General features: G+C 49.9%; 9 protein-coding genes across 9 annotated transcripts; 2 read left to right on the forward strand and 7 right to left on the reverse strand.

The window, feature by feature from the left end:
- Window positions 1-712: 712 nt before the first annotated feature.
- N7458_005249 (F-box protein) lies at window positions 713-1411 on the reverse strand (the record flags this gene model as incomplete). Its single annotated transcript, XM_056908631.1, has 1 exon — window positions 713-1411. The coding sequence occupies one exon, from the start codon at window positions 1409-1411 to the stop codon at window positions 713-715; it is 699 nt and encodes a 232-aa protein (XP_056767249.1).
- A 247-nt stretch (window positions 1412-1658) lies between these two features.
- N7458_005250 (GNAT family N-acetyltransferase) lies at window positions 1659-2366 on the reverse strand (the record flags this gene model as incomplete). The annotated part of the gene is made up of 2 exons (XM_056908632.1): window positions 1659-2103; window positions 2188-2366. The coding sequence occupies 2 exons, from the start codon at window positions 2364-2366 to the stop codon at window positions 1659-1661; spliced, it is 624 nt and encodes a 207-aa protein (XP_056767250.1).
- A 487-nt stretch (window positions 2367-2853) lies between these two features.
- On the reverse strand, window positions 2854-3114 carry N7458_005251 (uncharacterized protein; the record flags this gene model as incomplete). Its single annotated transcript, XM_056908633.1, has 1 exon — window positions 2854-3114. The coding sequence occupies one exon, from the start codon at window positions 3112-3114 to the stop codon at window positions 2854-2856; it is 261 nt and encodes an 86-aa protein (XP_056767251.1).
- A 531-nt stretch (window positions 3115-3645) lies between these two features.
- On the reverse strand, window positions 3646-6131 carry N7458_005252 (guanine nucleotide exchange factor VPS9; the record flags this gene model as incomplete). Its single annotated transcript, XM_056908634.1, is given in 5 exon segments — window positions 3646-3691; window positions 3749-4419; window positions 4485-4738; window positions 4794-5875; window positions 5887-6131. 5 exon segments carry the CDS (start codon window positions 6129-6131, stop codon window positions 3646-3648), a joined length of 2298 nt encoding a protein of 765 aa, XP_056767252.1.
- Window positions 6132-6541: 410 nt separating this feature from the next.
- On the forward strand, window positions 6542-8356 carry N7458_005253 (asparagine synthase family protein; the record flags this gene model as incomplete). Its single annotated transcript, XM_056908635.1, has 3 exons — window positions 6542-6545; window positions 6648-7222; window positions 7280-8356. 3 exons carry the CDS (start codon window positions 6542-6544, stop codon window positions 8354-8356), a joined length of 1656 nt encoding a protein of 551 aa, XP_056767253.1.
- Window positions 8357-9355: 999 nt separating this feature from the next.
- Window positions 9356-9922, reverse strand: N7458_005254 (uncharacterized protein; the record flags this gene model as incomplete). Its single annotated transcript, XM_056908636.1, has 1 exon — window positions 9356-9922. One exon carries the CDS (start codon window positions 9920-9922, stop codon window positions 9356-9358), a length of 567 nt encoding a protein of 188 aa, XP_056767254.1.
- Window positions 9923-12071: 2149 nt separating this feature from the next.
- Window positions 12072-13319, forward strand: N7458_005255 (alpha-hydroxy acid oxidase; the record flags this gene model as incomplete). The annotated part of the gene is made up of 3 exons (XM_056908637.1): window positions 12072-12135; window positions 12224-13107; window positions 13167-13319. 3 exons carry the CDS (start codon window positions 12072-12074, stop codon window positions 13317-13319), a joined length of 1101 nt encoding a protein of 366 aa, XP_056767255.1.
- Window positions 13320-15035: 1716 nt separating this feature from the next.
- On the reverse strand, window positions 15036-15743 carry cpcA (amino acid starvation-responsive transcription factor GCN4; the record flags this gene model as incomplete). Its single annotated transcript, XM_056908638.1, has 1 exon — window positions 15036-15743. One exon carries the CDS (start codon window positions 15741-15743, stop codon window positions 15036-15038), a length of 708 nt encoding a protein of 235 aa, XP_056767256.1.
- Window positions 15744-16123: 380 nt separating this feature from the next.
- N7458_005257 (uncharacterized protein) lies at window positions 16124-16303 on the reverse strand (the record flags this gene model as incomplete). Its single annotated transcript, XM_056908639.1, has 1 exon — window positions 16124-16303. The coding sequence occupies one exon, from the start codon at window positions 16301-16303 to the stop codon at window positions 16124-16126; it is 180 nt and encodes a 59-aa protein (XP_056767257.1).
- Between the last annotated feature and the right edge of the window lie 1821 nt (window positions 16304-18124).

The raw sequence follows: 18124 nt of genomic DNA on the forward strand, positions 1-18124 counted from the left end.
GTCTACCAGTACCCTCCTAACCTTGTTTCCACTACTAGATAGTCTATTTCGGGGGTGATAAGGACATCTTTAGATAGCCTGAAATACCACCCCACTAACCGTATTACGGGGGTATTAGTGGCTAAATCACGAATATTGGGAGAACGATCAATAACGTGAATAGGTATCGCGTAGATTTGATGGTTGGTATTAGCATAAAATCTATAGCCGTGTCCTATTTCTCGTGATTGTTGTTTCCAGAGCGGGAAAAGGTTGACCTCCTCGCTTTGCCTTGTGGAATTGAAACACTGGTAGAGATAGGACAGACGCAGGTAGGACGCAGGTAGGTTAGCATGGGCATGGCCTTACACGGGACTTTGAAAATAGTTTCCCAGGTTTCGGTCACAATCACAAAACTCTCCAGGACCAGGCCTTCGAGGCGGGGGTGGTTATTGAGAAATACATCAGGCTGGGCTCCGTTGCATAGAACCCACCAAGAGAGCACCGCCGAATATGGGGCCAGTGAAGATGAGATGCAATGACGCGTAAGACTCTTTGGTTGCCGAGTATGCTACTGGATGCGTTGAATTGGTAGAGTTGGAGCTCCTCGAGGTTCTGCATCTGGTCTAGGAGACGCACGAAGCGCAGGATGGCTCTACGTGTCAAAATATGATCCTCGAGGAAATTGAATTCGGCTTCCCACCCAGGTAGTAATTGTGAAGCAATCTTGATATCAAAGCTCTTGACCCCTGATGGTGCCAGGCTGTGTCCCACCTTTCTCAAGTTCTGTCGTGGTGGCCGCACGACCATAATATGACACAGCACCAAACGGGGATTGCCGGAAGATGCTCAATGCCTCCAGGGAGATGCCACTCTTTGCGATGGCGGAGATGAAGAGACGGTAGATCCGAGAGCACATGGACATGTTGAGTAAGAAGTCCGAAATCCTAGGGTCACAACGAGCCGCTGGTCGAGCTCCAGTGACTACAATGAGATCGAGATCGATCACTTCAAGGCTACCCAGGGATCTCAAAGCTGAGGTGAGGAGCTCAAGAGCAGATGTCTCAAGAAACTCATACTGAATGGTGTCTTGAGACTCCACAAAGTTGACATCCTCTGCCGTAGTGGGCTGTTCGATGGTGAACATCGTCCTCGCGCCAGTCATGTATAGGGGTACGCGAACTATGAGCTCTCGCACAGTAGATTTAAACTCTTCATAAGAGGCGAGGTCAACGAGCGACTCGAGACCTTTCTTGGAGAATTCGATAGTTTGGCGTCTCAGGAAGCCGTTGAAGCAAGGACCGGAACAGAGGTCTTTCATTTGACGGCTAGTCAGCCGGAGATTCGTGACTGCCTGGGCATCCAGATGGCGGATGATCTCTCGCTGGCAGTCGTATGGAATGCTTGACAGTGTCAAAGACGGAGATGTCATGCTTTGACTGGGTGCTGTAGTGAGGCAGCTGATGATTTTGAGCAATGTATGAGGAGATGTGGTGTGGAAGGGAGGGTTGGCAAGACGAGGAAGAGAACGAGGAAGAGAACGAGGAAGAGAATCGGCGAGATGGAGTTTCCTCACATCAGGCTACAGCTGAGACTTGGTCGTTCTAGACAATTCCACCACAAACAAAAATCAATGTTGCTATTGACTTCCTTATATTTCCTAAACAAGAAACAGCCGATCACTGTGGTCTTTCCAACCCAAACAACGCCACCACATCCCCTTCTATATGAAACTCCTCGAGAATCCGAAACCCATTCTTCTGCAACACCCTCGAACTTCCAATGTTTGCCTTGTTGCATGCAGCATACAACATTTCTTTTTCACCCGAATCCTCAACGTCTTTCCTCTCGAGCTTCCACCATGCATCGACAACTCCACCAACTGCCTCGCTGATATACCCTTTACCCCAGAAGGCAGGATGAATACCGTATCCAATTGACGGCGATGGAACAAGGGCATTGATTCCTACCGCGCCGATGACCTTTTGGGATGGGTCGTCTGCGCGGATAATAGCAAATTGGAATTGTCGTCCAATAGCGCCGGTTGCATCGGGGGTTTGGAAAGTCTTGCTGGTGATTGATGCCTCTGTCTCAGAGATGTCCTTGTGGGGGACTCTGGGCCATCTATAGATGATGATTTCGTATGTTAGCAAGGCCTATGAAATCATCGTTTACCTCATTACCTAGAATGCGAATCGGAAGTCTTACAGCCAGTCTGCCACCTCCTGCATGCGCCGGAATTCAAAGATATCATCAGCATCTTTGACGTCCAGACTACGTAGATACAAGTTCTTGGTTTGTATTGGCTCTAATACCGCAGGTATGATCACTCGAGTGAGTTTCTGGGGGTAGAACGACGCTTTCGTGGTTTGAGGGTCCGCTGTCATCGTGGCGGGTTGGGCATTCGCAACGCAAGCGGTGAAGGGCTATTCACGGTCTATATATGCTTGAGAAAGAACTGGGGCTGATCTCCGACATAGACTGGACGTTAGAAAATCGACTCGATTGGCGGGAAGGTTAGAATAAGAGGTTATAGGGACAGGCTTGGAATGGTCACATCCACGGACCTGTTTGACTCATGTTCGGCTGGATGCCCCGCTTTATACGACAAAGTGCAACATTAGCAAGCCAGGCGTACGAGGATAATCAGCCCATTTGATATAAAATATATTCTCAGGAGTGGTGTATTTCCTAATCATTATCGTAAGATTCTGGCTCAAGCTTCAAGCTTGCTAATGTACATTGGTCACATATAGCCCAGCACCAGCAAAAATAGTTGGAGGGACAAAACAACAGAAAGGCAAGACTCGAACGGACTGGAACGAGCCATTATCTCCATCATCCATGTATCAGTAGTTCTCATACCCATCTTGTCTATGCACCGCCCTCCCTCTTCGCATACTCATCCTCCATGCGCTCCTCATACAAGCGATCCGCCTCCTCCTTACTCAACGGGCGATCGCCCCGATCATTTTGCGACGAGTCATCGCGGATGGTAGTATCGAGGTGAGGGACACTCCCATTCAGCGCAGCGAAGGAACTGATATCAGCCTGGCCGGTGGAGCATACGGTGCCGGTGCTGTTGGGTTGGCCTTGTCTTTCTTGGGTTTGGAAGTCCGGAGTTGGGATCGGCATGATGGTTTTGGGTGGTGAAGAGTTTTGAAATGGTCTTGTAGTGAGAGATTGCAGGTATTCGCAAATACTGATGAGAGGTATGACTGGTGTTGAAGAGGTTAAAATGCAGTTTAAATAGTGTTGTGGAGCAAGTGTGCTTGGAGCTGCTGCGTTGCCGCTACGGCTGTGGCGAGAGCTTTGAGTCAGACGTCATGGCCAAGTTGGGGGGCAACTCGAGTGGGTCGCACTGCCACACCTTGGGGAGCGTTGACCTGAGTGTATGACTGTGGAGATCTGTGTAGAGCCAAGAATCATATGACAATCGCTCATTAGGTCGTCTAGAAGCGTCGCTAAAGCACATAGTCACTGTACTCAAAACGCAAGTCTGGCGTACTAAAGCCTCGTCATGTCATGATCCGCCATAATCCTCCCGCCGAAAGCCATTCGTTCATTAAAGTTCTTAAGACAAAAGTAGAGCAAAAAGTAAACATCAAGGGAAACATCGTGCCATTCGTAACAGCTCCCTGGATCTAGCATTATTCTATGTACTCCCTACTCTGCGCTAAGAGCAAGGCATGCGTCGACAGCGAGACCGACTCTGTCGAATTCAGTTAGTATAATAAATCATAACCAATAGATCCGGGACAAAACTAACCTCCCCTCCTTCTGATTGACCACATCATCAATAACATCGCGGTCCAGATTCGGGAACATGTTCGAAAGTGTCTCGACAACATTGTTATGCTCCGCACGCTGGATGCGGCGTGCTTCGGCTTCTTCAGCGCTAGCCTGACGGGCAGCTGCGTCTTGGGCATCCAGCACACGGCTTAGATTCTTCTGAGCTCCACCAGTCTTATCCCTAGGTGGAGCCGGGCGCTCATCACCAGATCGACGACCTTCGTTACTTGCGCGGGGAGGTTGGTAGACATTGGGTGTGAGGCGAGCGGGCGCGACACCTGGTAGGGGAGTTGTTGCGGGCTGGAGGGGGCGATCCTGAGCAGGAGCTGGGCTCAAATCTCCGTCGTCCGAGAATATCCGACCGATAGTGGAGAGAGGTTTTTGGATGGTACGGAGGAGGCCTGCAACGGGGGCAGAGGTGTCATCATCACTAGGCTGGGAGGCATCTCTTCGACTCGGTCCAGCTGCTTGTGGAGCTGGGCCGTTGGGGGTGGAGGGTTGAATCGGAGACTTCTCAGCCAGGGATTCGTGTTCACGATTTTGTTCGGCAATGGCGGAGACGGCTGCCTCGACGTTGCGCTCGAAATCTCCATCGCTGACCGTAAGACTCGTGCGGTCTAGGGTCTCGATGAATTGGATGGCTCCGGACTGTGTCAGTGGTTAGCAGGCCGTGCGAGGGCGAGGTCAGGTACCTTTGACTGGGTATAACATACTAATGAGGAAAGATAGTAACCTGCTTCTCCTCCAAGCTTTTCCTGATTGCGGAACCGCAGGATGTATTGAATATTGGAAACAAGATTTCCCGGGTTCGCATGCAATACCACATAGATCAGGAGTGGAACAAATGAATCAGCAGACGTATCGGCGCTTCTGCTATTCTTCAAAAGACCAAAGATCACTTTGCAGCAGTTCAGGATGCAGATCACTTTATCTCGGGGAGCGCGGTAACCATTTATCTTTAACAATTCTAGCGTTCCAATCAGTATTTAGGCAAATTTCAGCAACAGATGACAAAAGCATACCTTGCTGAGCCAAAGTCAGGAACCGTCGGCCACTGCCACTGACAGGCGCGATATCCAGATGCTCCTCCTTAACCCAACTATAAATGCGAATCTTCTGCGCCAAGATATCATCCCGTTCTATATCCTCTTGATGCTGGCCCCGTCGCCAGGGCCCATGAAGCCTCTCAATCTCTCGCCTCCGACTCCGGCTCGTACTTCTAGGAATTGTTGGTGGAGCAGGGATCGCCGGCGAAAACGTCTGCGAATACAGACGATTCATCACCAGCTTCTCCATTCCTTCCTTCGCATTATCGAACTCAGCATCTGACACGTCACGCCAGACTTCGCACATTGCCATTTTATTTGTGATGAAAGCCAAGAAGTCGCTGATAATCTTGACTTGTTCGTGCGCCATCCATTGCTTCTTTGCAAACTCGGTCAGGAATGAGCGCAGGAACTTGGCGACCGGATCAGCAGTCCGGTGACGCAGTTGCTCTAGGAATCTGTGGAAATCGAATGGTTGGTCGGGTTCAGGCTCGGGTGGAGGCGGGATGGTAGAGGCTGATGATTGTCGGGTCAAGGTAAGCTCTTCGGGGCCGACGGAATGTCGGTGACCAGGTACGGTCTGCCCAGTATGTGGTGCGGCGGACCTTGAAGGTCCAGAGCCGGGAGAGTGTACGGGTTCGAGGCTCGACCTGCGAGGCGGGAAGTGCTGCGACGTGCGGAATTGTTCGGCCAGCTCTAGACGAGGGGACATAATCTCCTGCTGGCCGGTGGTTCGGGTAGGGTCCTGGAACTGGCCCATGATATTCTGAATCTCCGGTTGAGAGTCATTATCATCTCGAGCTCCATTGTTTCGAATAGTCTGATTGGTTTCGGGATCGCTATCACCGGGTACGTCTGGTAGCTCCTTTTCGGAGCTTGGGCGGGAGTTGGGTGCGCTAGGCTGTGGAGTAGTGACAGGAGCGTTTGGATTCGAGTTGAGGTATGAATCGTCTTTCTCGGGCGGCGGGGGGAGGGGGGAGTATTGGTCGTTAAGGACAGCCCAGACTCGGGTATCTGGACCGACAATGACAGCGCTTCGACCTGTCCCGCAAGCCGGTCTGGATGAGACGGTGCTGCTACTGCAGGTAGAGATTCTGCTGCTGGGTCGGTCTGAACATCGACTAATCCAGCAGGGGTGTGCGACTCCGCATGCGGTTCGGTGCTCATCTCGGTTTGTTGTAAGCTCTCGATCGAGGGGCCATGATGCGTCTCCGGCAGGTCGGGTGGGGGCGTTGGGCTCTCGGGCTCCTCGTGAGTGGGTTGGTCTCCCTTTTCCTCGGGACCCGAATGGGACAAGGGTTCAGTGGCCGACATGAGCTAAATCAACATGCAGGCCACGTAACTGTCTTCAAGGTATCACGATAGTAGTTGTCGGGAGTGTCGAGGCTCGCATGTTGATGCGCGGATCATTGGTTCAGCCGAGGCCGCCTAAGCACGAGGCTCATGTCATTAATGTACTACTGCTGTTGTCGCTTGAAGGTGGCCCAAAATTAGCATTGATCTACAGATTCTAAGGTACAGATCTGAGCTATACATCATGACATTTTGTCACATAATTTTCTGAAGCGTTTCCTACGGCTACCTCGTACTTCTCAGGAGCTAACCCCGCGGCCGGAAATAGATGGATGACTAATATTACAGCCTCAGGCCTTCAATAGCATAAAAACATTCGATTTCGCATCCAAACCTCAGACACGCCTCCGTTGCGCCCACGCCACTCTATCATGTGTGGGATTTTCTTTTCCTTGTCAAGGAAACCCACTATACCCAATTCAGAAACTAAATCTTTGCTGATACAACGCGGTCCTGACAGCTGTCAGACGCACACAGTTCAACAGGAGGTCCCGGCACAAGATGGAGTGTCTGCGCCAATAACACTGTACCTCACATTTATCTCGACTGTGCTATCATTGCGAGGTGATCATGTCTACAAACAGCCCCTTGTAGATGCCGCCACTCAATCTGTATTCTGCTGGAATGGGGAAGCCTGGAAGATTGCTAACGAGCGGGTCTCGGGTAATGACACAGAGCTTGTTTTTGGTCGATTCCTGCAGGCTGTGACGGGTGGTGCCCATCAGGCCATTGAAAACTTTGCAAGTGTTGTTGCAAGTATCTCGGGTCCATTCGCATTTGTCTTCTATGATGCTGCACATGGACGAGTGTTCTTTTCCAGAGATTGCCTTGGCAGAAGGTCACTTCTGCGTGGCTTGGACGAGGATGGCAGTCTGAAGATTTGCAGCTTATGCGATGGCTCATCCTCTACGCACTTCCAAGAAGTTGGTTTTGAAGGTGTCTATATGATTGATCTTGAGAAATACCAAGAGCCATCTATAGACTCTGCAGAGCCATATAAGATTGACATACTGCCATGGAGTTCTGACCCTCGTCCTCCTGCAGGTCATATAGTGAGTCTGCAATACGCCAGAAATATTGCAATGGTCTTGTCTAACCTTGCTCGCTAGAAAAATCCCATTCCGCCAATGAACATGTCCGTCCCAGGGGAACAACCTCCTGCACTTAAACCAGAGACACCCTTTGTGAAGGATCTCCAATCCAAACTGCACCAGTCTCTCGCCCTAAGAATTGAAGATGTACCCAACCCACCCGATTACATCCAAGGCCAAAGCGCCAAAATTGCAGTCCTCTTCTCAGGAGGCCTAGATTGCACACTCCTCGCCCGCCTAGCTCACAACATCCTCCCCATAAACGAACCAATCGATCTCCTCAACGTCGCATTCGAGAATCCTCGAGTTGCCGCCGCCGCCGCCGCAACTTCGAAGCCGCAAAATCCATCTTCATCATCCCCTCCATCAAAACCCACTTCCTTCTACGAAGCATGTCCAGACCGGATCACCGGCCGCTCAGCACACGCCGAGCTCCAACAGACCTGTCCAGACCGAACATGGCGCTTCATCGCCATCGACATCCCCTACACTGAAACCCTCGCCCACCGCGACTCCGTCAAGCGACTCATGAGGCCGCACAACACGGAAATGGACCTATCCATCGCCTGCGCGTTGTACTTTGCCTCGCGCGGCCAAGGAGCCATCTCCAATCCCACCCCTTCCCCCTACACCACCACCGCCCGCGTACTGCTCTCCGGTCTCGGTGCAGATGAGCTATTCGCCGGGTACGGCCGTCACGGAGTCGCATTCACCCGTGGCGGATTCCCAGGACTCATCGCCGAGATCCAGTTAGACGTCAGTCGACTTGGTCAGCGCAACCTTGGCCGCGATGACCGGGTGCTCGCTCATTGGGGCCGGGAGACGAGATTCCCGTACCTGGATGAGGAGTTTGTCGCGTGGGTGCTGCAGGCACCGGTGTGGGAGAAGTGCGGGTTTGGACTTGCGGAGCCGCAAAGTGAGGATGGAAAGCGGTGTCTTGAAGGCATTGATAAGGAGAAGATGGCGCTGCGGCTTGTGGCGCTTCGATTGGGGTTGAGCTCTGTGGCGAGAGAGAAGAAGAGGGCTATTCAGTTTGGCGCTAGGACGGCTAAGATGGAGAAGGGGAGGACGAAGGGGACTGATGCGTTGAGCTAATGGTTCCTTTCGTGTTTCCTGCTCTTTGATGATATCTTTGTGCTGGTCATGTCAAGATTCTTTGTCTTGAACCCATGCATCTCTTCCTATTCCCTTCTTAACATTTACACCCCCATAAGCGAGTACATAACCCCCCATCTACACAATCCCCAACCCCAGCGATGATGACAAAACATGGAATCAGATACTTCCGAAACCGCGTCCCATCCACCTTCTCCTCCCACTTCCACGACTCGAATCAACAAGGACACTCACTACCCACTACCCCGCTACCCACCCAGAGCAACCGCAGTCCCTAGACGGCGTGTAGCTCGGAAAGGTAACAGGGTTGCATGGGATACAACGTGTGGTCCGAACTTGCAAAGCGCATGGATATCGAGTTCGTAGAATTGGAGATCACAGGTGGAGGGGGGATATGGTTCATGAGGGTATAAAAGGCAAGTCTGAGCTGGGACCTACGTGTGTATTATTTCACAATTCTTGAGATAGAGTAGTAGAATGTACGGGTGTGTGGTCACTACGTTGGCTTTGATAGATGGGATTAAGAATTCAGGGATTCATTACAGTAGTTTTCGAAATCAGTTAAACCTCAACACTGTCAGGACTTCATTCCCGGAAAATATATCTGACCTATGTGAGATCTAATTGGATAAGATCTTCCAGGCCCTATTTCAGACCGCTTTCTAGAATAGTCTGTGTATTTTACAATACGACAATGGGACCACACGGGATGTATTTCTGAACATAGGCCTCTAAGACACCAGAACACAACCTTGATGTAGCAGGCACTCGTTTCTCATTCCTGGGAAGTAAACCTATTGTGCATCAAGGGAGCCTCTAGGTCTCTGGGAACCAAAGTATCAAATCTCGGGAAAGGCGGGCATCTTGCCACGGAACCCCTATCATGGGTCATTATGTTCGAGGAAATTCTGGAAATCGCCTTTGACCCCCGGAGACCACGAGGCAGCAATACCTGCTACTGCAAAGAGAAGGCGGATTTCATGATAGAGTGCTTGGAGGGATTTTGAAGAGCATGTCGAATGACCACAGCGCTAAATGTTTGTAGGTGCTGCTCATTCGCGCATCAAGAGCTTCAGGCCCAGGGATTCTTGTCTGATTAGCGGGAGCGATGGAAATCCCGTTTGCGATGTTCTCCTCGTTTGGGTCACAGAGTTCCGGATACTTGATGAAAAAAGACGGATCCAGTTTGAAAATGCCAATTCCACTGTCCATCCGTAATTTCTTGAAGACGAGAAGAGCAAACTCTGGGGAATTGAAGATAGTTTCAACATCTGGGGCTGGTAGTTCGCAAGATAACGTAATATTGTCACTGAAATTAGCATCCAGGCTACCCATTGCTTCTAGTATATCCCATAAACGGACATAACAACGAGATGGAGAAGTGCTCCCCTGAACAAGCTCCGAGAGGTCTGTTTCCACAGAAAATGAGGTAGACATATCGGAGATGACTTCATCAAGACAGGGATTAGCGGCATGATACATAATGAGCCGCTCGCGGACCAGCCCAAATGGACACCAGTCAATCACAGGGGGGTATGTCGCCATGGTCTGTAGAGCGGTGGGCCGGAACCTTGGATGCAATCGAGAATAGATCTCCCAGCTCCGGGTGATCCGCCAGGTGACCAAATTCGTAACTTGGGGATACAATTTTGTCTCTGAATACCATCTGAGTGCCGATGGTCTCGAAAGTCCATTGAACATTGAGAGCATAACAGAGACTGTTTGATATAACCTGAGCCTAACAGTTAGCAGAGAACATAGAAAATCACAAGCAGCTGCAGCCGAGCACGTACGAATCAACGTTGGTTTGTGTTTTCGAAGAATGTTTGCACCAGTTTTCCATGACGAGACACTCAATAAGGGTGATGTGATCAGAGAAAGATGAATTTGTAATTGCCAAGGGTGCAATTCCCGACTGGCAAAGCTTCGATTCGCGCGAAACCGCCCACTGGTAGACACTAGGTCCCATTTGATATTCATATGACCACACACCTGGAATTTGAGTCATTGACAAAGTGCTTTCTATTTCATCTTGTGAGTAAGCAAGAGCTATTGTCGTTGGTTCTGGGGGATGCTCTGGTAAATAGGACGGTGTGGAATCCAACTCGATGCAGTTCTCTGATGACAAACCCATGTTTGTATCAGTTGCATTCACAATGGACAACGTAGCTACCTCCTCAGTTTGAGGAGCCAACCATCCAATTGGCGCATTAATTGCGGTGTCTTGGCATGGCCCACGTTGATTGTTGTCTCTATCACCGCCTATATCCAACTCCTTCAAGTCCTGCATGCGTTCACATTAGTGGTTTTCATGGCAGCAAGAAAGCCGATTTACCCACTTGTGCTCCTAAGACTTCCCCAAGAGACTTAGACAACGTTGCTATTGTTACCTGAGTAGCCTCAAGTCTGCCACGACAATCCAGCAGCGCCTGACGTAATCTGGTATTTTCAAGTTCAAGTTCGGCTATTCTTTCGTTATCTGACTTCCCAACGTCGCCGAGCCGTCTTTCTAGGTCCCGCCGATATGCTGCTTGTCTCTCTCGGAAGGCTTTTTGAGAAAGGCGATTACGCAACCTCCTAGGCAGCAAGTCAGCTCGATGAATAATGTTTGAGAAACAAGGAATTTTCTCAACCTTTTATCGGCTTCTGCCAACTCTTTGCAGGAGATTTGCCGATTATTCATTGATTGGAATAGAGAGGAAACTAGTCAGCCGGGTTCATGACATCTAAATGAAGTGGGAGAGTTGGTAAAAATTTTTAGTTCCCGCCTTACCACCAACTTCAGGATCCCCTACTTTCACGTGACCACATAAATTAAAGGATGATATGGCACCACTACGAGGAACATTTGGCCAGTAGAGCATTGTAGACATCATATCCAGTTAATCTCAAAGAATCGAGCAGATAAGATCGCTGTATCGACATTCTGGACCAACAGCAAAGGAAGATCAATAGGTCAGGCATCAGATCTTACCGAAGCCGATGGACGTGACCCTAGAGTTGAGATTATCGAGCTGTCGCGTGGTCCCCATGTAAGCCTGCTAGCAAGAGAAAATGACTGTAGAGACCGAGAATATGCCAATGACATTTTTTGGCCTAGCAGCATTGTCTTCCCATGAAGCATCTCAGGCGGGTTTTTTCATGGGGCCTTTTGTCATGGCCTAATTATGGCGTCGGCGAGCCTGCTTCGCAAATAGACGATGCATCCAATAATATACTGCAATTTTGCTTTAGTGATAACGAGACTGGGTGCGAAGATATAGCAAAGTGGGTGATTGAAAAGGGAAGTTTGGTCACCACGTCCCTGCCGCCATCCCCACCTCTTAAAGGAAGTGGGGCGCGGATAGATAGTTGACTAACTACTTTATTAGTAACCATCCTAAAACAGAAATATCCTGCTTACGCTTTGATAGGCTCCTAGTTGACTCTACAAAGCTATCTACAAAACCGACTCATGATCTTTCCATCCTACTACCTAGTAGGTCCCACACGTAGTAAGCCTTAGGCACCAGTTTTGTAAGACTTGTCTTATGCGAGAGTGGGTCCATACAAAGCGCCATGGCATTGCTAGTGTATAAGCCTAACGTGAGAAAATGTACAAATAAGGCGTTCTTCATCTTGAATCTCCTGTCAATGACAACAGTAAAAACTACAACGTTCGTCTTGAGAAAGGAAATGAAAGCCAGCTCAAAAAATGATCCTTTCAATTGCAGACCTAGAGGCTGCGGCCTCTGGTAAACTCCCTGATGCAACCCAAGGTGAGGAGTTGGAAATGCTTAAAAGCTTCAAAATATTTGCGACAAGGAAGGAATTGTCAAAGTTACTGACGATTGCTCTAACTCATAGCATTTTTCAACTCTGGCGCAACAAACCAGATTACGGTCAAGGAAAATAGTTCGGCATTCTCAAAATATCGCATCCGTCCTCGAGTGCTTCGCGATGTGTCCAATGTTCAAACTGAAATTGATATTCTTGGCAAAAGCATCACTTTTCCACTTTGTATGTCACCGGCAGGAGTCCAAGCTAGGGCTCATCCGGAAGGCGAGCTCGCTACTAGCAGGGCCTGCTCACAGAAGAACATCCACATGGGGGTGTCTTCCTTTGCAAACAATTCCGTGGAAGATATTATTTCTGCTGGAAGAAATGTTGGTGGCCAAATCAATTACGGAATGCAGCTCTATACTATGCAGGACCGTGAGGCAGAGAAAGAAATTATCGCGAGGGCCGAGGGGGCTGGTTGCAAGGCAATCTTCTTGACCGCAGATAGCCCAATTTTGGGGCTTCGATACCATGAGAAGCGTTCAAATTTCAAAATATTCGATGGAATTTCGTTCCCAATGGTTGAGAATGGATGGGAAGACAAGAAAACCCAGTCTCATGATGAGCGATTCATTTCATTCAACTCCGACTCTCATTCCTGGGATGAAATCGCCTGGCTGCGAAGTGTTACCAAGATGGAAATTTGGATCAAAGGTGTTTTGACTGCAGAGGATGTTGAAATGGCGATCGAGAGCGGCTGTGACGGTGTGATTGTGAGCAATCACGGTGGCCGGCAGTTAGACGACGTGGTTCCTACAATTGACGCTCTACCTGAGTGTGTTAAGGCTGCTCAAGGCAGAATCAGAGTTCATGTCGACGGAGGAATTAGATCAGGTGCTGATATCTTCAAAGCTTTAGCCCTTGGCGCCGAGTGTTGTTGGGTTGGTCGTCCCATGCTCTGGGGCCTTGCGGTAAGTATCTTCCTGTTATATCATATTGGATTTATTTTGCTAACCAGATGATTCAATAGTATGACGGTCAGAACGGCGTGGAACTGATGATTGATATCTTATATCAAGAGTTCAGGCGTTGCATGCAATTGGCTGGTTGTCGCACTGTTGCTGATATAACTCCAGATCGCCTTGCAAGGATTGGCAGCGACGGGTCTATGTCAAGACTATAGAATGAGATTCGTGTGGTTTTCGCTTAACTTATCTAGCGTAAGACATAAAGCATCAAGAGACTTGTTACTGATCCCCTTATAACATCGTAATCTTCAATAAATCCCAATTCAGACACTGTATCAAAGAATGATGTCTGTACATAGGCCGTATCACTTACGCCCAGATATGTGGACTAGAACTAAACCGATGGGTGAAAGCGCAGCGTCGATGGAGCTGGGGCTATGGCTTTGCCAGGAGATTCACAGGTCGAATTAAGAAATTTAAGCTCTGGGAATTAACTACCAAGATTCTCCAGCGTGACAATCTTCTTTGGAATGAAGAGCTCAGACTGGCGTTAGGTATTGACTTTCACAGCTCTGCATTGAAATGTCGGCCAGCACTGTCGCAAGTTCCTGCGAATATTTTTGATCGTCCGTTGGCTGCATTCAGATGCGTCAGCCATTTGAAACGTGGTTAGGGACTGCGTTTGTATCATATCACGAATAAAGTGTAGCTTTGAAGTGACGTAATCCAGGTGAAATACTGGGCAGAATGACTCTGACATTCCTCAAGGTATAGTGTTGGTGGTGCAAAAGGGCGGATGCCAGGTCCGATGGGCATGGAGAGGCACTGAGGTAGCGTATAGAAGCTTCGCGTAATATACAGTATTATACGTACAGTACTGCAATCGTTCTAGAAACAAAAGGGCCCATTCTTAGAAAAAGATTATTTACAGCTCAACTAAACACATATTATGGTACGGGCCGAGGAAAAAAAGTGTGTCCATGGGGGATTTTGTATTCGAAATCTACAGTGGGTATGCAAAGGTTTGCTTCCGCCCTCTCATATTTAGTCAGGGGAAGGAAGGAGGCCATCCTAACTTTTGCATACCCACTATAAATTTCGGTATTATTACAATGAGTCATCTGTGGTCTACAACCATTAACTAACTAGTTACTATTACAATTCTGCCGAAATCATAGAGCAGTGTACTAAAATGGATTAGCGCATTTCAGATTTATTTTCCGAGAATGAAGTCGCAAGAGTGCGGAGGTATAACTGATTTTGAAACTACTGTATTGCAACGCATGGAAAACCTGTGAGCTGAACTATAGAGTATTGCGACGCACATTTATCATGTTTAGCACGCACTATATCCCAGTCTGGTCAACAAAGTCGAGAGCAGACGCCAAACGTCCACAAAATCGCCGCGGAAACGGTTACACACGCAAACACAAAGGTCAAATAGGCATACGCAAGGGCCACTTGGGAGTAAAGGATCGGCAGCCATAGTACTGTGTTATGGAGAGCTCATGCGCTACTAACCTGGACTGGTCAATTTACAAAGTAAAGGCATTGCAAGAGCAGAAAATTGATTGATTATTCGAAAAGTGAAAACAAATCGAGCCACGAGTCAATCACCATCTGAGATGGGAGACAATCAGAACCGGCTTAACTAACGAACTAGCGATGATCCTCCGAAACACAAAAAGAAAGGACGAAAGTCCTTATGAAAGGCAGATGACAATGTTCGAGACGTCCCGAGTCATGTCGTAACTTTTAGAGAAAAGCAAGGCACGAAGCCCTGCGATTCTCGGTGGGACGTCAGGGTAAATGGCTTGACCCATCACCCACGCCCACCACAGCGAGGCCAGTTTGGCAAAACCACGAAAAGCAAGCAAAAGAGAAACTCCCGAAAACGAATTTTAGATCTCGAGCTGAAAGTGCGAACCCACTTAAGCGTATTGCCGGTGGGTCTCGCGCTCGGCCAGAAGCTTGGCAATCACCGCATCCTTCTCCTCGAGCTGACGCTTGAGCTCAGCGATCTGGACCTCGGCGGTCATCTGGCGCTCGAGCTTCTTGGCACGAGACTTGCGAGCAGCCTCAGTGTTGCGAGCGCGCTTGGCAGCAACAGGATCGCTGGGGTCGAAGGCAACGGGCGACAGCTCCTTGCGAGAACGAGTGACTCCAGCAACAGAGGAAGGCTTGGCGCTGCCAGCAGCAGAGATTGGCGAAGAGGCTGACTTGGACGCAGACTGGCGCTTGGGCGCAGGAGGAACAGAGGCAGTAAGCTGCATCATCTGTTGCTTGGCAGGCTCCTCGAGCGAGGGAAGTGCATAGTTGCTGAGAGCCTCGATGGCGGGCTCATCACCGAAGAGAGAAGGCCAAGGAGACTGGTGCAGTGCATCCATCTCAGTGAACATAGGAGAGCTGTTGGCACTGAAAGCGCCGCCAGGCGATGCGAAAGATGGGGTGCTCATGTCGGTGAAAGTGGCCGAGGGAGGCAGAGAACCACCGTCGTTCATGAGGTCCTTGGGCGAGATGGTACCCAGAGGAGCAGGGGAGAAGGCACTGAGATCAGACTCAAGAGGGAGCTGGTCGAGGTCAAAGGGCGAGCCCAGGCCAGCGGTGAAGCCAGCAGAGGGAAGCCCAAAGAGCTCCATGTCGTGATCTGATGGGAGAGTGTGAGTGGGATGGTTGCAAGAAGAAAGGTGAAAGGGCGTGGAAATATTACCTTGGAAGTTGGGAGTAGACATATTGCCACGAGGAAGGTGCGTGGACCGATTCTTGTTTGTGGTGAAAAACTGGGGGGCTGGGTGGCGGCGAGGGGGAAACAGAAGGCACGGAAGCGGCGTGGTGCGGCTGTGCGTGCGCGATGGAATTGGGATAAGACCAGTGGGAAGGGGACCGGGCAAGCTTGGTCACTCTGGGATCAGGAACAGGAGAGCCAGAGAACTGTTGCTGTAGGTGACGTTGCAACTGCAGACTGAAGGAGTGTCGTCTAGGATGGTTCTGAGCCAAAAAGGGCTGGAGAGCCGACGGTCTAAGGGTAGTGCTCGAGGGAGCTAGCAAGCGCGAGTCTCGTGGATGAGGCTGCGGACGAGGAGCTGGCGGATTGGGATAGAGCACAAAGTCCTCTAGCGAACTGTTGTTGTTGTTGCTGTTGTTGCTGTTGATCGAACTGGAAGCCAAGGGCTGTGTGGGCGGGGGCGTGGGAAGCCATGATTGCTGGGATTGATCCGTAGTGAACGACGAAATGTCGATCGGAGAAATAGTGATTTGGGGAGAACTTGAGCTACGCGATGCGATGCTAAAGTTCAGAGGTCCTTGAGAAGGAGACTCTGAAGAAGGGTGTTGAGGGGAGAAAATAGACGAGGTTCCGTGAGGAGGAATGGTGTCGTTCTCAATGGAGAAAGACGAGATCTTTCGAGACGGGGAGCTTAGAAAGCACCCATTTTGGATCAGTGGAGGTTCAAAAGGCTGTTCAGATAGAGGCAGAATGGTGAATGGATGTGATGATATGTGGGTTGTAGGTTTTGAGTGTTCGAAAGTGAATAGAGAAGAAAGAAGAAAAAAAACAGGCACCGACTGGGGACTCAGGCACTTCTTAAGCGGCGACTGGATTTGGCTGTGTGGGAGGGTCCACTTCTGTTCGGGATAGGGCCAATCAGCGTGCACAGCCGCACGGGGCTTAGTCGCGTCTGGAAGTCACGGGGTGTGAGTCACACCATCCGAGCCAGCGCTGATTGGCCACTCCGCCCCGACGGACTCCTTAGCGGAAGTTTGTGGGTACTTCCGATGTACTTGACAGACGACCGACTTTTGTGGGTCGTTACGTTCCCTTTCTCTGACGTTCTCATACTGGAGTTCTCTTTCTCAGCCTCTCCATCCAGGTACTAGTCATGTACCTCTCCATCAGCCATTCCCCGTTGCCGCACCCATTGCCCAATCACCATCTCCGCTCTCGCCTTCGTCCTGGCGGTCCAGGCATCCGCCCGATCCGCTTCAGTTCCAGACTCGCGTTGTTTCGCAAACCCCTTAAGCCAGGCTGACATTCGAAGAACAGACCACCTCAGGAAGATATCTCCATTATCAAATCACAATTCTTCATCTCCAATCACCCAAAGACAGCTAACTGGGTAGGTTACTAGCCACGTCGCCTCATTCTCATGACCAGGCCACGAATGCTCGTATACACGGAGACTCCGACAGGGTTTCCAGCAATCCGGAATGTGAATATTAATAATCCACTTCAGGGCCAAACCCCCCCCCCCAATACCTCGTGTTCTGCGCCCTCTCGGAGACAACAGGCGTGATCCTCCGAGGCACCCAGGCCACCAAACGTAAGAGGCTAACGAGAGAGAACCCCCACCGATCTTTTCCCAATTGCCTCCCCGCGGTGGGCTGTGCCAGTCACGACGCTGGTCCGTGTGGATGCTAGCCTTGCCGAAGGGCGTGAAAATTGACTTTGCTGCACCCACTGCGTCTGATCCATGATCCCATCGTATCGACACGGAAGGTTGAAAATGATTTCATATGCACGGTACCACTGCAAGAGGATATTCTATACTACAGTGACTACTCCGTACCTCGGCCATCATTATCAGAAGTATATCAATACGACTGTTCCATTTCTTGTTTTAACTGGACAATCACACGCCCCCAAACACGGATACAGACTCCGTCCTCCATCCTCCCGCCACCCGCTTTCTCTCCCTCTTTCAACTTTCAACCCGGCACCGGCACACCCCGTTGAATGGTGGATAAACCCACCATGTTCTAACCCGTCCACAAAGAGCGAAACGAAAGAGAAAAAAAAAATAATTAACGTCCTCTCAGTGGTTCCCTTCCAAGCACGAGAACTAGAAGTCTTGGCATGCCCCCCGGAGACTGGCCTTCTCGCTCCGAGGCCCCCAAAAACGAGGACTGGCCCCGTGGTTCTGGCGCACGATCTAGTCCTCTTTCATGTGCCCGATGGGAGCTGGTCCATGCAATAATCATGAATCCATGATTGATGATTGAGCTAACGAAATCAAGAGCCCGA

Source organism: Penicillium daleae (assembly GCF_028827525.1).
Source record: "Penicillium daleae strain IBT 16125 chromosome Unknown utg000005l_segment0_segment0, whole genome shotgun sequence".
NCBI lineage: Eukaryota > Fungi > Ascomycota > Eurotiomycetes > Eurotiales > Aspergillaceae > Penicillium > Penicillium daleae.